Source organism: Macaca thibetana, chromosome 4, assembly GCF_024542745.1.
Source record: "Macaca thibetana thibetana isolate TM-01 chromosome 4, ASM2454274v1, whole genome shotgun sequence".
Taxonomy (NCBI): domain Eukaryota; kingdom Metazoa; phylum Chordata; class Mammalia; order Primates; family Cercopithecidae; genus Macaca; species Macaca thibetana.
The window spans coordinates 103,452,059-103,469,544 of NC_065581.1; the positions used below are offsets into that span (position 1 = coordinate 103,452,059).

General features: G+C 37.3%; 1 protein-coding gene across 5 annotated transcripts in view; it reads right to left on the reverse strand.

The window, feature by feature from the left end:
• ATG5 (autophagy related 5) overlaps positions 1–17,486 on the reverse strand; it is a 134,366-nt gene that overhangs the window by 54,797 nt on the left and 62,083 nt on the right. For all 5 annotated transcript variants that reach the window (XM_050786762.1, XM_050786760.1, XM_050786759.1 and 2 more), the window contains one exon: positions 8,500–8,594. In XM_050786762.1, coding sequence (XP_050642719.1) covers positions 8,500–8,594 — 95 coding nt within the window. The remainder of the gene's footprint in view (positions 1–8,499; positions 8,595–17,486) is intronic.

Consider the following 17,486-nt stretch of genomic DNA (forward strand, 5'->3'; position numbering starts at 1 on the left):
GGCATAAGAAAATACATATACTGATGGAATGAATAAAGAATCCAGAATTAGATTCTAGTAGTCAAACTACTTTACTATAAAGCAGGGGTGGCATATTCATCCAGCGGGAAAAGGACAGCTTAGATCACGAGTCAGTAAACTATGGCCCACTGGCCAAATTGTGGCCTCTGCCTATTTTTGCAAATAAAGTTTTACTGGGACAAAGCCAAGCCTATCATTTGTAAATTGTCTATAAATATTTTCATGTTACAGAATCACACAGTTTCAACAGAGACCATCTTGTCTACAAAGCTGAAAATACCTACGATCTGGCCCTTGAAGAAAGTTTGCCAACCCTTAGTGTATATAATAAATGATAAGCTGTCTCGTAGACACCTATCTCACACAATACATTGTGGGAAAGAACCTTTTTTTTTTTTGAGATGGGGTCTTGCTCTGTTGACCAAGTTGGAGTGTAGTGGCATGATCATGGCTCACTGCAGCCTCAACCTCCCAGGTTCAAGTAATACTCCTACCACAGAATCCTGAATAGCTGGGACTACAGGTGTGTGCCACCATGCCTGGCTAAGGGGCCTTTTTAACAAAGAAAGAAATCCATATACTTCTAAGAAAAAGAAGGGCATATTTGATATATAAAGATTTATTTTTACATAAAGATACCACAAAAATCAAGATGAATTATAGTTATGATATTTTGCAATGTGTTTGACAGTAAAAACGTAATATATATAAAAATTATTTTATAAAACAAAAAGATAAGAAGAAAAAATAGGCAAAACAAAATAGAATGCAATTTACAGAAAACCAAGTCCAAATGGTCAACAAAGATGAACAGATTTATAAACTTACTAAGTGTGAATTATTAGTTGAAGTAAAAATCTCTCTCTATACCCACAACATTACTAAAAATCAGAGTTATAATGCCCTATTGCTGGTGGAGATGTAAGGGGAGAAGCATGCTCTCATATACTGTTGGTGAAAATTTAAACTAACACATTTTTGAAAAGTAAGCTGGCAACTGTTTTTTAAATCTCTACCTTTTGATGCAAAAACTCATTCTTGGGTATCTATTCCATACCTAAAAAAAAATACATATATAATGCCATTTGCTGTAGTACTGTTTATAACGGTAAAAACTAGAAAAAAAAACTTGATAGCGAATACTGAACAAATTACAGTGCATCTACAGACTAAACATAATGCAGCCATTAAAAAAGAATAAATTAGGCTGGGTGCGGTGGCTCATGCCTGTAATCCCAGCACTTTGGGAGGCCAAAGCAGGCAGATCACTTGAGGCCAGGAGTTTGAGACCAGCCTGGCCAACATGGTGAAACCCCATCTCTACTAAAAATACAAAAATCAGTCGGGCATATTGGTGGGCACCTGTAATCCCAGCTACTCAGGACGCTGAGGCAGGAGAATCACTTGAACCCGGGAGGCAGAGGTTGCAGTGAGCCAAGATCATGCCACCGCACTCCAGCCCAGGCGACAGAACGAGACTCTGTCTCAAAAAAAGAACAAATTAAACCCTACAACTCATCAAAAAAATACCCAAACCCAATTCAAAAATGGGCAAAGGACTTGAATAGACATTTCTCCAAGGATGATAAACAAGCACATGAAAAGATGCTGAGCACTATTCATTAGTGATTACACCCCACATGCATTAGGATAGCTAGTATGAAAAACAGAAAATAATAAATATTGGCGAAAATGTGAAAAACTGAAACCCTTGTGCACTGTTGGTGGGGATGTAAAGTGGTACAGCTACTATGGAAAACAGTATGGCTGTTCCTCAATAAAATAAAAATAAAATTATCTTATGATAGGAATATCCACTTCTGGGTAAATACCCCAAAGAACTGAAAACAGGGTGTACACCCATTTCAACATTTACATGTCAACTCAACCCACGATGCCCAGATATTTGTTCAAATATTCTTCTGGATGCATATATATATATATTTTTTGGCTGAGGTTAACATTTAAATTGGTAGATTCTGAGTAAAGCAGATTACCCTCCACAATGTAGGTGAGCCTCATCTATTCAGTTGAAGGTCTTACAGAAAGAGACTTACCTCCCTTGAGCAAGAAATTCAGCCAACAGACTGCCTTTGGACTCAACTGCAACTCTTCCTTGAGTTGACAGCCCACCCAATCACCCTGGCTTGGTGAGTCCAGGGTCTGATGGGGTAGGCTGTAGACTCAAGGAAGAGCTGCCAAAACCAGGTAAGCCAATTCATTAAAATAAATCTCTCTCTAGACAACACACACACTACTACCACCACCACCACCACCACCACCACCACCACCACCACCACCACCACCACGATGGTTCTGTTTCTCTGGAGAATGCTAATACACCTCTGTTCATGGCAGCATTATTCACAATAGCCCAAAGGTGGAAGCAACTCCAGCAGATGAATGGATAAGCAAAATGTGGTATATATATACAATGGGATATTATTAAGCCTTTAAAAAGAGGAAATTACACACACACACACACGCATATTTATAGAAGACAGGGTTTCACCATGTTGTCCAGGCTGGTCTCAAACTCCTGGGCTCAAGCAAACCGCCTGCCTCAGTCTTCCAAAGTGCTGAGATTACATGTGCAAGCCACCACACCCAGCCAAAAAAAGGACATTCTGACACATAATACAATATAGGTAAACAATGAGGACATCATGCTATGTGAAATAAGCCTGTCACAAAAAGGCAATTAGTGTATGATTCCTCTTGTATGAGGTACATATGGAAGTCAAATCCATAAAGTAGAATGGGGAAACAGAGAGTTGTTTAATGGGTATAGAGTTTGTTTTGCAAGAAGAAAAGGGTTTTGGAGAATGAATGTACAACAATGTGAACATAATTAACACTACTGAAAATGGTTAAGATTATAAATTTTATGTTATATTTATTTTACCATGATTAAAAACTAAAACAAAATAATATTAAGGAAAAATACTATAAATAACAACAACAAAAAAAAAACACCTTAAGCAACTTACATTCAGCTGAAAAACAGAATATGTATATTATATTATGCTAGAGATATATCTGCAGTTCAAAATGTATTACAAATTATGTTGTCTATCTTTTTGAAATGACTGAAACACTAAATTAAAAGCAATAATATTCAGTTTACTAACTGGTAAGTCTTTCTTTCATGGTTCCTGACTTTTTTGTAAGATGTTATTGCAAGATACCTACTAAAATGGAAAACAACTGAAAAAGTAGAATATAATTTCTTATCAACATCGCTAAAACCCTGGAGGGGAGGAATCCTAACAAACATGGCCATAATTTGCCACCTATTTCTATTGTCCTCACTTTTCCAAATCCATAAATCAACATTTCTGGAAACAAAACAGAGTCTAAAATTTGGCTCCTTCTTCAGTTTAGAAGGTACCAAGTTAATCCCTGACATCCTAGTTTCCATTTTGAAAAATGTACTTTTTCTCCCCCCAAAACCGGTAAGTATCTAGATTCTTAAATACTTTTAGCACATGACATAGAAGTTAAATAGATTTGCTTAACCAAAATAGCTAGTAAACCTCCCAAAAGAATTAAAATATTAATGGCGCTTTAATGATACAAATGAACAACTTTACACTGAGATAATCTATGGGAAAGGAAGCAGAATTCTGGGGATTATGAAGTAAACAAAACGAAGTTCAAATTCTACTTTATTTTACTTTTCTATAACTAATGAACAACTTCTTCCAAAGACAAGTGGGAAATACAAAAACTAGCCGGGCATGGCACATGCCTGTAGTGCCAATTACTTGGAAGGCTGAAGTGGGTGGATCGCTTGAGCCAGGAAGGCAGAGGCTATAGTGAGCTGAGATCACATCATTGCACTCAAGCCTGGGTGACAGAGCAAGACCCTCTCTGGAAAAAAATAAAATTAAAAAAAAAAAAAAAAAAAAAAAAAAAAAAGGCTGGGCGCAGTGGCTCACGCTTGTAATTCCAGCACTTTGGGAGGTGCACTGAGGCAGGTGGCTCACCTGAGGTCAGGAGTTCGAGACCAGCTGGGCAACATGGTGAAATCCCATCTCTACTAAAAATACAAAAATTAGCCGGGTATGGTGGTGGACGCTTGTAATCCTAGCTACTCGGGAGGCTGAGGCAGGAGAATCGCTTCAACCTGGGAGGTGGAAGTTTCAGTGAGCCAAGATTGCACCATTGCACTCCAGCCTGGGCGACAGAGCGAGATTCCATCTCAAAATAAATAAATAAATTAATTAATTAGTAAAATAAAATAAAATAAAATATAAAAAGTAAAGACAAGTAGGAACCATGCTTTCTTTCTTTCTTTCTTTTTTAGATAGGGTATCTTTCTGTTGCCGAGGCTGGAGTGCAGTGGCGTGGTCAAGGCTCACTGCAACCTTGACCTCTCAAACACAAGTGATTCTCCCACCTCAGCCTCTCAAGTGGCTGGGACTACAGGTGCATACCATCCCATCCGGCTCATTAAAAAATTTTTTTTTCTAGAGTTGGGGTCTCACTGTGTTGTATCCAGGCTGGTCTCATTTTAACTTTACAGGAAAACAAGATTGTTTATCAGCTTCTCGTTTTTCTAAAACTAAAAATAACATTGCTAGGTTGTTTCTATGAAGATTCTCTAAATTTATTTATAACCTTAAGAACAACATGTAGAACAAAGTAGGAGACTGAATGATCTCTGTTGAATAAATATGAATGGATATTCAGATAATTAAAAATCTCTTAGGATCTCCCATTCTTTATAGGATACAGAGAAAACTCGTTAATATGGTCTTTCACCTTTGCAGCCTTATCCCAACTCTGTGCTCAAGACAAACAGGTTGTCCTCATACTTACAACGTCCCCTGTGCCTACAAAGGTCTTCTCATGACTCTTTGCCTATCTTAAGTTCACCTTTCCTATCTGTCAAATCTCTGGGGATGCAACATATCCTCAAGGCAGCCTTCTCTCCTCCCAAACTAGAACAAATTCTTCCTGGGGCATTAAGCTTTTATTGCACTGTGTATCTCTTCTTCACAGCAATCACAGTTCCAATGTTATATTTGTATTCTTAGTTGATTTGTTTCTTTCCACCTTTAGACTATAACCTTTCTAAGGGGTGATACATAATATCGATCATCAGTTGTATCCCTTGTGCATAGCATAGGGCATGGCAGGCAAATATGTGTGTAAATAAACTTGCTGAATGAATCAATGAGACACATTTTTCGTACCCAAAGTACAATGGCAGGATAACATTTATCAATCTATTGCTTCTTGAAAAACAGGTATGATGTGCCCAATTTTCATTTTACATCTCAAATGCCAATGCCTAAGGACCTCACAGTCATTTAACAAATATTTTTGACAAATGCCTTCATTAATCACCACCTGTTTACAAGTGCTAACTAACATTTTGGTTACATTCGGTAACATTTTCTGCCGTTAATGTCATCTCTAGAATACTGGCTAATATGAAACACCTGGACTTCAGGAACACAAACCTGAAACTCACACACCAAACTAAACTGTTATGTAAATGACAGAAATGACACATTTTGGTCTGCAACATCTCTAGATGGCTTTTGGACCAATTTAACTTTTACCACTAAAATTCTGTCACCTGACTATAGACATTTTGAGCTCATGATAAATGAATTACAGATGAAAAACATACAGTTTGATGACAATCTTTACAAAAGTCAATCTTCAAAGAATACCACCAGTCACAGGTATTCTATGCTCCTATCAACTTATTTGGTCTGAGCAGACTTCACTTTTTGTGATAATTATGTTCTGAAAATTCTATAAACTTAATTATTATAAACAAGTCATACTTTGCACATAAATCAGGCCTGGGTCTGGATTCTAGTTCTTCCATTTTTCATTTATTCACTGAGGCAAGCGACTTAAAATTCCTGAGCCTCAGTTTTCTCACATGTAAAATCAGATAATGATTCCTATATCCTAAGATGGTTTTGAGGCTTCAACAAGATAAAATGGGCCTCACTCAAGCATGCTCAGTACTCTGTCTCTCTCTTCTCTGGTTATACAGAAATTCTATTAGGATTCTGCAAAGTAAAACAAATATTTCAGTAAAAATTAGCCCTTTATTAATAAATCTGGATTTTCAGAGTTTCCTTAAATTTACTTAGTAACTTACGGGCTCAAATATTATAGAGATTTGTATCTAGTCTGTTAAAGAAATGAAAGGTGTAAATTGATCAAAATGCTGCACAAATAAAAGCTACATTTAACATACAGAGTATCACAACCATACAAACTAATTAGACATAAAGAAGTCAGCAACAGAAATCTGATGTTGCCTTTAGATGACACAATTAGGCAAACAAAAAGTACAGTTCCATCCTCCTTTGGTCAAGGCCATGGTTGAAGACTGAATACCAAATAGGGAAATAGGAAAAGCCAGGAAATGGCAAATTAGCAAAAACTAGGACTCCTTAATTTTTGTATTCATTTCATATTTCATTTCTAAAACTTTAATTAAATTCAAATAAAAATCAAAATGGAACTGGGATAAAGCCAAAAGGAAAGTTATGTAGGTCAAATGAGAACCTATATTGTCCTTAGGCTCTTTGTCACTTTCTATTTAAGGAAAAACTGCCCAAGTGCCTTGACACATTAAAGATCAAGCAGGAGGTTCTGCCCTAAGACAGTCCCCATCTGGCAGCCAGGTTTTGTCAAGCAAATTTTGAGAATTCTCTACCTTCCTACTTTCTATCTAATTACAGCACTTTATAAAAACCATTCTCTCTTTCTCTGTCTCTCTCTCACTCACACACACACACACACACACACACACTCCTTCTCTCCCCCTCTCTCTCTCAAACTTATGTGTATTATAATAACACAACACTAGGTATGGATTTATCTGACAATTTTCCCCTAAAACAGAATAAATTCAAAATGGAAAAACTTTCCTCTGTACACCTGCACTATATTCTGACATAAATTAAGTATAATACACTTTCCCTATAGGAGTTTAAAGAGGTTACAGTAAAGAATCTCTTGTATAAATATATGTGCCAGAACTTGACCCAAATAAGTGCTGAGAGGTATAAATCTCAAAAGTTTCGAGACTCTTTGAGAAATGTCTTCAGAGTCTGTGATATATTTTATTCAACTAAATTGTACAAGTAAGATATTTTGCTAGGCTGTGGGAATGCCTTATGGCATGTTACTGTGGAGCTCGTGGTAAAATACAAAGAATATAAATAATTAAAATAAAATTGACAAATGATAAATGATTCAATAAATTAGAAATTCAAATGCCGAGCATTCTTCTAGACCCTGGACACAAAGCATGAACCTAACAATAACCCTGCCTTCGTGAAAAATATGGACTACTTGAAAATTATACCTGCAACACTAAATAAATATTCTTCGTTCTTCCAGTATTTTGAGATGTTTATTTTCAATTAGACAATCTGTTTTCCTCTTTGAACCCATAGTTATGTGATGGCTCTATAAAAGATTTTAAAATAACTATAGAAGTAACTATTAGTAAAGATTGTGGGATACTGAAAACGGCTACAAAGAAAGTTATGAAAAACCTCTGAATTTGAATGGAAGTCCTACTAGATTAGAGTCTATGTCTGTGACATTATGCTTCTAATTCTTGTTCTTAACTGCTTTTCTCATGATAGTATGAAACTTACTTCCTGGAATGCCACTGATTAAAAAATTTAATATTTACTAAATGCCAATATTTATGCCAGCACTTTTAAAGTACAGAAACATGGAGTTTCTTTACCTCATGCAAATATGCTGTGAGAAAGACTTCAGAGCCTATTGCCTACTTTGTGGTACAACACTGAAGATTAATCATCCAAAACAGACAGACAGTAAATTCTTGTGATTTGCAGTAGTTCTGTTTTATAAGGGTACCACAAACATTGAAATCATCGCTCCTGGGGGAATACGTTTCTGTGAGCCCTTGGTCACAAGATGTTCATCAACTGATCAATACATAACCTTGTTCTATGTGTGCTTCTGTTTAAAAAGAGCACTTCAGTGCTACATTTGGAGTCTGTTTTAAACAGCAAAATCACTAACAAAAAGCACAAAAATGTAAAAGCATGGCACTACATACACTGCGAAAAGAAGGCTTGTTTATAGTATGACAGCTGAGACAATAAGGTAGAACCTCGCTTTGATCAACCTCAGCTGGGAAATGAGCATCAGGTGAATCAATTGTTCACCACTCTGAATGACCATAAAAGTGCTCCAAGTACTGACTTTGGGGTTACACATTTTAGCAAGTATGTGAATCTGCCAATATGAAATCTACAAATAACGAGCACCAACTGCATATGAGTCAAATATTTTAGTGCAGTATCTGACTTGATTGCCACTGAAAGACACAGTTTGGAAAACCCCTAATAAATACTGTTTAGTTACTACGCAGACAAAGAGTTCCGGACTAGAGTGCTTCAAGTAAGATGTCTGAGGCTTTCATAAATGGATGTTTTTTAAAATGTTATTTCCTACCTGATATATTCTAAAGGGGATATAACGAAATCCATTTTCTTCTGCAGGATATTCCATGAGTTTCCGATTGATGGCCCAAAACTGGTCAAATCTGTCTGTAATGATATAAATTATTTGTTATTAAAAATGAACAACATTATAATGGAATACCTCACATGAAGAGATGAAAGTTTTAAATATCCCTCTAGAAGTTGCTGAAAGGACATCATTTATATATTATTTTTTCTTATTTTTATTAAACTTATCTTTCCATAACTAAACATAAAGCAAATATAAAATTAATTTTTTTCTACATTATTGCATCCTCTCCCTAGATATTCACACAGCCATTTTTACTCATAAGAAAAACCATAAACATATAAACATATGACTACTTGTGTTATCAAGGCAAAAATCCCACCAGGTAGAAGATAGATGTCTTGACTCTCCCGGTACTACCTCTAATTGCTGAGCTACAAAGGTACAGCTTCAAGTAGCCTAAATGTTAACCAGAAGTTGTGTAAAGAAATAAAGTCACTGGGTGCGGTGGCTCACGTCTGTAATCTTAGTACTCTGGAAGGCCGAGGCGGGCAGATCACTTGAGATCAGGAGTTCGCGACCAGCCTGACCAACATGGAGAAACCCTGCCTCTACTAAAAATACAAAATTAGCCAGGCATGGTGGTGCATGCCTATATTCCCAGCTACTCGGGAGGCTGAGGCAGGAGAATTGCTTGAACTTGGGAGGCGGAGGTTGCGGTGAGCCGAGATCATGCCACTGCACTCCAGACTGGGCAACAAGAGTGAAATTCCGTCTCAAAAAAATAAAAATAAAGTCAAAATACTGAACACAGTAAACATTAAATACCAAAGATATATATATATATCTTTGTGTGTGTGTGTGTGTGTGTGTGTGTGTATATATATATATGTATATATATATATATTTTTGTTTTTTGAGATGGAGTCTCGCTCTGTCGCCCAGGCTGGAGTACAGTGGCGCGATCCCGGCTCACTGCAACCTCCACCTCCCGGGTTCACGCCATTCTCCCGCCTCAGCCTCCCGAGTAGCTGGGACTACAGGCGTCCGCCACCATGCCTGGCTAATTTTTTTGTATTTTTAGTGGAGACGGGGTTTCACTGTATTAGCCAGGATGGTCTCGATCTCCTGACCTCGTGATCCGCCCACCTCGGCCTCCCAAAGTGCCAAAGATATTTTTTTAAAAAGCTTTGAAAGAAATATGGAACTGGCACTTACGAAGTGCCAACTGCAGCTTAATCTCAGACCAATTAAGCTCTTTTTTTAAACTTTTCAGTTTCAAATTTTCTAAATAAACAACTTGAGATACAATTTGCATACTATAAAATTCTCCCCTTTTAAAGTATACAACTTAGTGGTTTTCAGTATATTCAGAGTTCAGAACATTTTCAGCATCCCAAAAAGAAACCTGTGACTATTAATAGTCACTTCCCATTCCCCCTTGCCCCGGCCCCTGAAAAATCACTACTTTCTATCTCTATAGTTTGCCTATTCCAGACATTTCACATAAATGAAGTAATTTAATACATGGTTCTTTTGCATGTGGGTTTGTTTTTTGCTTGGCATAATATTTTTGAGGTTCATTCATGTTGTGGTATGTATCAGAACTTCATTTGCTTTTATGGCTGAATAATATTCCATTACGTAGAGTTACGAGATTTTTGTTCTCTCAGTTGACTGACATTTAAGTAGTTTTTGCTTTTTATCTATTATAAATATGTTTTCAATTCTCCTGGGTATGTACCTAGGAGTAGAACTACTGGGTCATTAGGTAACTCTGTTTAACTGATACATGGTAACTATGTTTTGAGGAACTGCCATACTGTTTTCCAAAGTGACTGTACTACCTTGCATTTCCACCAGCAATGTATTTGGATTCCAATTAGTCCACATCCTTGCCAATACTTGCTACTATTGGTCTTTTTAATTATAACCATTCTGGCAGGCATCAAGTAGTATCTCATTGTGGTTTTGATTTGCATTTCCTTAATGACTATGCTGAGCATCTTCTCATGTGCTCACTGGCCATTTGTACATCTTTGGAGAAATGCCTATGAAATCACTTTCCCTTTTAAACCAGCTGTCTTTTTATTATTGAGTTATAAGAGTTCTTTATATATTCTGGATACAAACCCCTTATCTGTGATTCACATATCTTCTCCCATTCTGTACACTGTTTTTTAAGCAACTCCTTTTTTCTTAAACTCACCCAGAATCCCACCTTATAAAATATTTTATACTCAGAAATTTATATCAAAATCATAATTCTATAAAGCAGGGAAATATTTCCAGAATTACAGTTCAGCTTGGTATTTCTCTATTACTAGACCTGTTTGAATCCAATCTGCTGGCAAACTATTGATTCTGCTTAAACCATCCTAACTATATATTTTTTAAAAATTAGTTATTTCTTCTTGCACCCCTGTCCTAAAAGACTGTGACAGGCTTTAGGCCTTCCTTACTCTAATCTTCAGCTCCAATCCGAGGGAAGACTCACAGTATATTAGAAACGGTGTGAGAGAAAATTTTAAATCCAGTAAGTCCAACACAATTTCACAGATAACTAAGGCCCAGATTGTTATATGTTTAAGAACCAAGACCAGAATCTTGGTCTTCCAATTCAAAGTCCCCAATTGGTTCAATAGTTGCTGCCACGAAACTTTATCTTAATGTGAAGAATACTACTTTGACACAGTCCTCTCATACATGAAGCAATTATTCTGTCAATGCTCAAAAAAGTGTCTTTTTACCATCAGGTATCAAGCAAGAATGTGACAGCTACATAAAATGATTCTTCATGCATACTTAAAATTTTACTTGCTGCCTTGTGATGAAATCCCAAGCATCTAGCATGGTGCATGCATAGCATATGCTCTTGAATCAAAGAATGGATAGAACACTATGAACATAATTTCTCATAAAAGTAAACTGGAAAAAAACACACGATTGTGCCAGTTATCAATTGTATGACTCTCTTCTCCAAATTCACCCTTCAATATATGCATTGCTATATGGACACAAATCCTTTAAGCATCTTTACTAAGACAACTATGTTAAGATTTCTCAGCAGAAAATGCTAAAACAAGTTGTAGGACAAACAGTTCTGCCCAATGTCCAGATATACAAGTCTCTCAGCAAGGTTGCAGCCTGAGCCTGGCCAAGGGATAACCAGCCCTCTCAAGACAGAATCTAGCACTCCAAAGGCTTCCTGCTTGCATAGGCACACTAATGCGCCGTTGCCCTTATCAACATCTTAGTTTGCTTGCTCTGGAGGTCTGCACGTGCTGCCCATCTGTGGTTTCCCACCCAGCTGCCACTCTCTCTGCACAACCATGCCACATGTTGCTGATCACCTGCATTCCAGGTTGCCCTGACTGCCAATGGACTACAGACCAACTCTGGCCTGGCGATAAGAGAGAACTTTTCTACTAATTCAATGAACTGAATATACCTCCTCCAATGAAGTCTGAGCCCTAGCCCTTGCAGGTGGGGCCCCTTACAAGTTTGGTCTTCCTCCCTCAGTCCTAGGGTAAAATATATAGTTTTCTTATATCGTATAGTCACTCTTATCAGAGTTTAATAATTCTTTATATAAAACTTAGCCTGTTTAACCCACTGATTAGACCCAAATACAACTATGTTTAAAAGGAAGACACAATAAAAAAAAATCTGTATTGATATTAATTTTAATCTTCTTATAGAAATGCTGTATTCTTATATTAAGAAGGTATTTTCCCAGCAATAGCTAAAAACACCCTAATCAAAAATTAACTTTTATAGATCAAAGTTATTAACAAGAAAGATACAAATATAAGAAAGTAAAAGAAGTTCAGTGCTTCCCTAGAGTAAGACAGGGAAAGAAAGAAGAGAAAGAAGAGAAAGAAGAAGAGAAAGAAGAGAAAGAAGGAGGGAAGGAGGGAAGGAGGGAAGGAGGGAAGGAGGGAAGGAGGGAAGGAGGGAAGGAAGGGAAGGAAGGAAGGAAGGAAGGAAGGAAGGAAGGAAGGAAGGAAGGAAGGAAGGAAGGAAGGGAGGGAGGGAGGGAGGGAGGGAGGGAGGGAGGGAAAATCAGTGTTGAGATTGAAAGAATAACCAAGTGTCTTTCACAATGTTTTTTTTTTTTTTAAGAGACGGAGTCTCGCTCTGTCACCCCGGCTGGAGTGCAGTGGCGTGATCTCTGCTCACTGCAACTTCCACCTCCCAGGTTCAAGAGATTCTTCCGCCTCATCCTCCCAAGTAGCTGGGATTACAGGCACGCATCATCATGCCCGGCTACTTTTGTATTTTTAGTAGAGATGGGATTTCACCATGTTGGCCAGGCTGGTCTCAGACTCCTGACCTCAAGTGATCCATCCGCCTTGGCCTCCCAAAGTGCTGGGATTACAGGCATGAGCCACCGTGCAGAGCCAAACAAAACAAACACTAAGTAGGAGAAAATTAAAACTAGCAGTTACTTAGCTTATTCACATTGGGAGAAAGGAAGATAACATATATACTTCTTGTCAGAGCTATAAGCAATATTACTGATGTAAGTTTCTTTTTATAAAACTTAACATTTAAGAATGCTATCAAATCAAAAGCATAAAACCGAAGGACTGTTCTACAGAAATATTCAATCAATTTTTTTTAAAAAAAAGATTAAAAATACCATTTCTCAAAAATCCTGATGGTCATCCATTTTTCCTCTCTCTCTCTCTGCTGAATTAAGCTTTTATATTGGTCTTGCAAATTTTTAAAACACCTGGAAAAACATTTTTTTTTTTTTTTAAATTTCGGATCTCTCTAAAATGCGTAAGATACCGAGTTTATTTGTATTCTTTGTTCCTCACATGGACAAACAGCAGGAAAAAGTGATAACTTTAAACGATTTATCTATTCTTCCACTTAAGCTTTATGGGAGGTAAAAACTCAGGGCAAAATAATTCTTAGGCCACAAATAACATGTCTAAAATCCCCCACGGGAGACATGGAGGACATATAAGGAGAGTGTAGGGATTGCTACTCAGGCTCAATTCAGCCGGCTGGGACCCTCGTGCAGGAAACCGGTGAAATGGTCTCCACATGCATACACTATTCACCTCCTGGTCTTTAACATCTATGAAGCCAAAGGACAGCAGAGTTACAGGATTCCAAATAAATGTCAGATTGTGACAGCACACAGAAGACAGACTCTAAGCTTGCCTTTGAAAGGAAAAGCAAATGGCTGAAAATGACTACAGAAAGGAACCCACTCTTCACAAAATTTTCCATCTGTCAACAGTATTATTCAAATCAGTACTACAAGTGATCATGTGACAATTGTATTGTTTTACTCAGAGGCTTTCAAGATACTTGTAACAGAAAAGACAAACACAGACCTATATAAGTTAATTTCTTCATTCGTAATATGTTAAACATCTCTGTAAGACAAAACAGGAGCAAAATAAAAATGAACAAGTAGTAATTACTGGTAGGATGCCAAAAGCAAGTGTTCAATAAGTGACCTGTATCTTCAAACTCATCTGCCTTACGAGCCAGGTCAAATTAAGAGAATCCGCCCTTGAAAATTCATCATGAACACAGAACTAGGTGGGCCCAGTGGACTGGCCTCTGCATCAGGGCAGAGCAGTGCCAGTCCTGGAGGAAGTTCATCCTTCCTCTTGTCCATAAACACACGTCTTGGCAGAAAGTTTCTACCCAGGGAAATCTGTGGTTTCAGTGAATCACAAAAGCAATAAAATCCAAATTCCTGGAAATTTTGACCTGGACGGTCACTGTCTGAAAATTAACTGAGAGAAGACATTTACTCCTTTGCCCTACAAAGTAAGTGCTACAGTCTTAGAAAACTGGCACCAAGAACAGTAATCAATATATATTTAGAGTGCAATTACTTCTCTTCGTGTTCACCACTACCACTTTCACCTCTCCGAGCCAACACAATAGCCTCCTACTTGGTCACTGTCCTATGTTTATCCCCTGTGCACAGTATCCAGAATGCTCTTTTAAAGCATAATCACCATTAACGAGTAAATTTTCAAATATTTTTCTAATGGTTCACAAAACATAATGCTTTATGATGCACTTCAATGATATGGTTATTTTAAGTTATGTACTGGAATCATTTTTAAAAAAATATGCAATGCACTGCATCTCCTTATTGCCTGCATCTGGGGCAGACTGCTCCCTGCCCAAACTCTGCATGCAGGCAACCATAAATAATGTCAGTAATAAAACACCTCTTCCCCTAGAAACAGATTCCTACTAGGCCCACTCCACCCCCTTGGAATGCTATTGCTGCATTCCTCTGAGATCTCACTGTCTACCTTACTAACTTACTAAGTTACTACCTACCTTACTTACTAAGCTCTAAGTCATGCTATTTTTCTTTCCGGTCCCTAGTAAATAACCAAACTTGTTCCCATTTCAGTTTTAGCAGCCTGGAATCCCCACTTTCCTAATCTTTACATAACTGCTTCTCGTCATTCAAGTCTCAATACAGTGTTACCCCCTCAGAAAGATTTCCTTCATAATCCTAGGTAAGACAGTCCCACTTTCCAATCATTCCCTATACCATCACTCTATTTTATTCTAAATACTTACCGTTATTTCAAATTATGCAATTTACATGTCACTCTCCCTTAACTAAAATATAAGTCCCATGAGGGTAAAGACTTTATCTTCAGCTCTAGAAAGTTCTACATACTTCAGCCCTAGAAAGTTAATGTACTATGAGTATGCACATAGTACATACTCAATGAATGTTTGTTAATCACTAACAGCTAAATGAATGAGTAGGCAATGGGGACAATAAAAACAAGGAACAGCAAACATAGTGTGGGATAGTGGAAGCCACAGTCTGGAGTCTGGAGCCACACTGCCTGGGTTTGTTTCCCAGCTTTGTCACTTAATAGTTGTGTGAGTTTCAGAAAGACACTTACTGTGCCTGACACAAATTAAGTGCTACATAAGTGTTTGCTATTATCATTACCTTTTAGGCTGCCTCAGATTCAATAAGAGAAGACACTGAGCTTCTAGATTCTACCAGGTAAGAAGTGTCAGGACCAGTAGGGAAAAGTGGCCCTGCCAAAACCCCATCATTATAGAATTGCTGGACTGTTCAGTCTGGCTCAGAACCAGGGAGTCTGCATCACTCACATCAAATTCTATGTGAATGCTGCCTGCTGGAGTTACGCAATTGAGTAGCCTTTGCTAGCCATAGTTGGGACAATAAAAGCCCTAACACAGTACAGCTGCAATATTTACAACCAAATACCCTCTGACCCTTTTGCTTCCTCCAACTTTTTCAATCATCATATAAGGTTCTATCTTCTCACCCTGTGGGCACAATTTAGTTGCCATTTACCTCCCATCAATTTCACTGCATTCATCTCCAGCCATATCATGTAACAGTGGTGGGAATAAGAATGGTGGTCCAAGAACATCTAGGCCAACATCTGAGGAGTCCTCCAGTCTTGACAAGCAAGTCTGAGTTCCAACCCTACCCCTTAAGACCTAGATAACCATTCCTTTCCAACCCCTTCCTCTTCTAACATACCTTAATATAGTAGGGGAGAGGACATAAGCACGATGGGGGGAGTGGTTCTTATTAATCTGAAAAGATGAGAGGCTCACAACTGCTACACCTTATTACAGCACAGCTTTATAAAGAGTCAGTAAAAACTAGCCACCTCATGAAAACTTTGTAAATGGTTAAAAACTACTGCTGGAAATTTAAAGAAAATTAATCTCATTAAGTACTGAGAAAAGTAGATTGTAAATTCTAATTTCAACATCACTAGCCAATAAACCACGACTGCAAGTTACAACATCTTTAAACGTATTCCAAGAGTCAATTCCAGTAACTGCCTTTATTTTTAAAGAGACAGAATTCAATCATATTCTAACCAATTAAGAATTTATTTCAAATGTATTTTTAAGCTGGGTAATAAAAAAATTCAAAATTCAAAAATTTCATAATGTAAAAAACAAATTATTGTTGTTCTATGTGCTTATATTAACATTTCTAATAATAATGATCTTCAACTATACTCCCATTTTCCCTTCATCCAAAAGATAATCTTTAAAGCAGCTTGTCAAAAAGAGATTTACAGAGCTACAGCACAGTGGTAGGCCAGGACTAATTATCTAAATGTATTCCTGTTACAATCATCTATAGATTTATAACCATTAACCTGCTGTTCTATTACTTTTAAAAACTACTGTATATTAAGAAAAGGTTATTTCTCTTGGCCAAAATTAGTTTATTACTTTCCTAGATGCAGAGGGCCAGAAACAAATTTAATATGCAACTGAGTTCATTTTTACTTCACTCAGAAAGCAAGCCAAAGTCATAAGAAAAAAAAAAATATTTTAATTTTTGAAAGACTGACAAAGAAAAAGATACCCCCATTATGTTCACTGTAATCTTTCCAACATTTATTATATAGGTAATTCTTTCTATAATACAAATCCTTTATGCTTCTGAAGAGAAAATGTAAAGTAGAAAACACTATTAATCTGTTAATGATCATCCACTGACAAATAACAAAAGCTTTCAAAACAAAGGGGCAACCAATGGTCACTGGAGATACAGTATGTAATGCAACATTTCTTAACTTTTGCTTCTCACCAGGATCACCTGAAGAGCTTTTAAAAAATACTAATGTGCAGGACCCACTCCAGACCAATTACCTGATTCCCTGGCATCTGTACTTTTGAAAGCTCTCCAGATGATTCTAATATATAGCCAGCGTTAACAACTTCCAGATGTAACAAAAAATACAGTCATGCTTCATTTAACGATGGGGATAGATTCTGAGAAATGCATCAGGCAATTTCATCATGGGAACATCATAGAACATACTTAGAAAACCTACAGAGTACAGCTTACTACACAACTAGGCTATACGGTATAACCTGTTGCTCCTAGGCTATAAACCTATATGGTATGTGCAAACCAGGTACATACAAACCAGTACTGAATACTGTAGCAA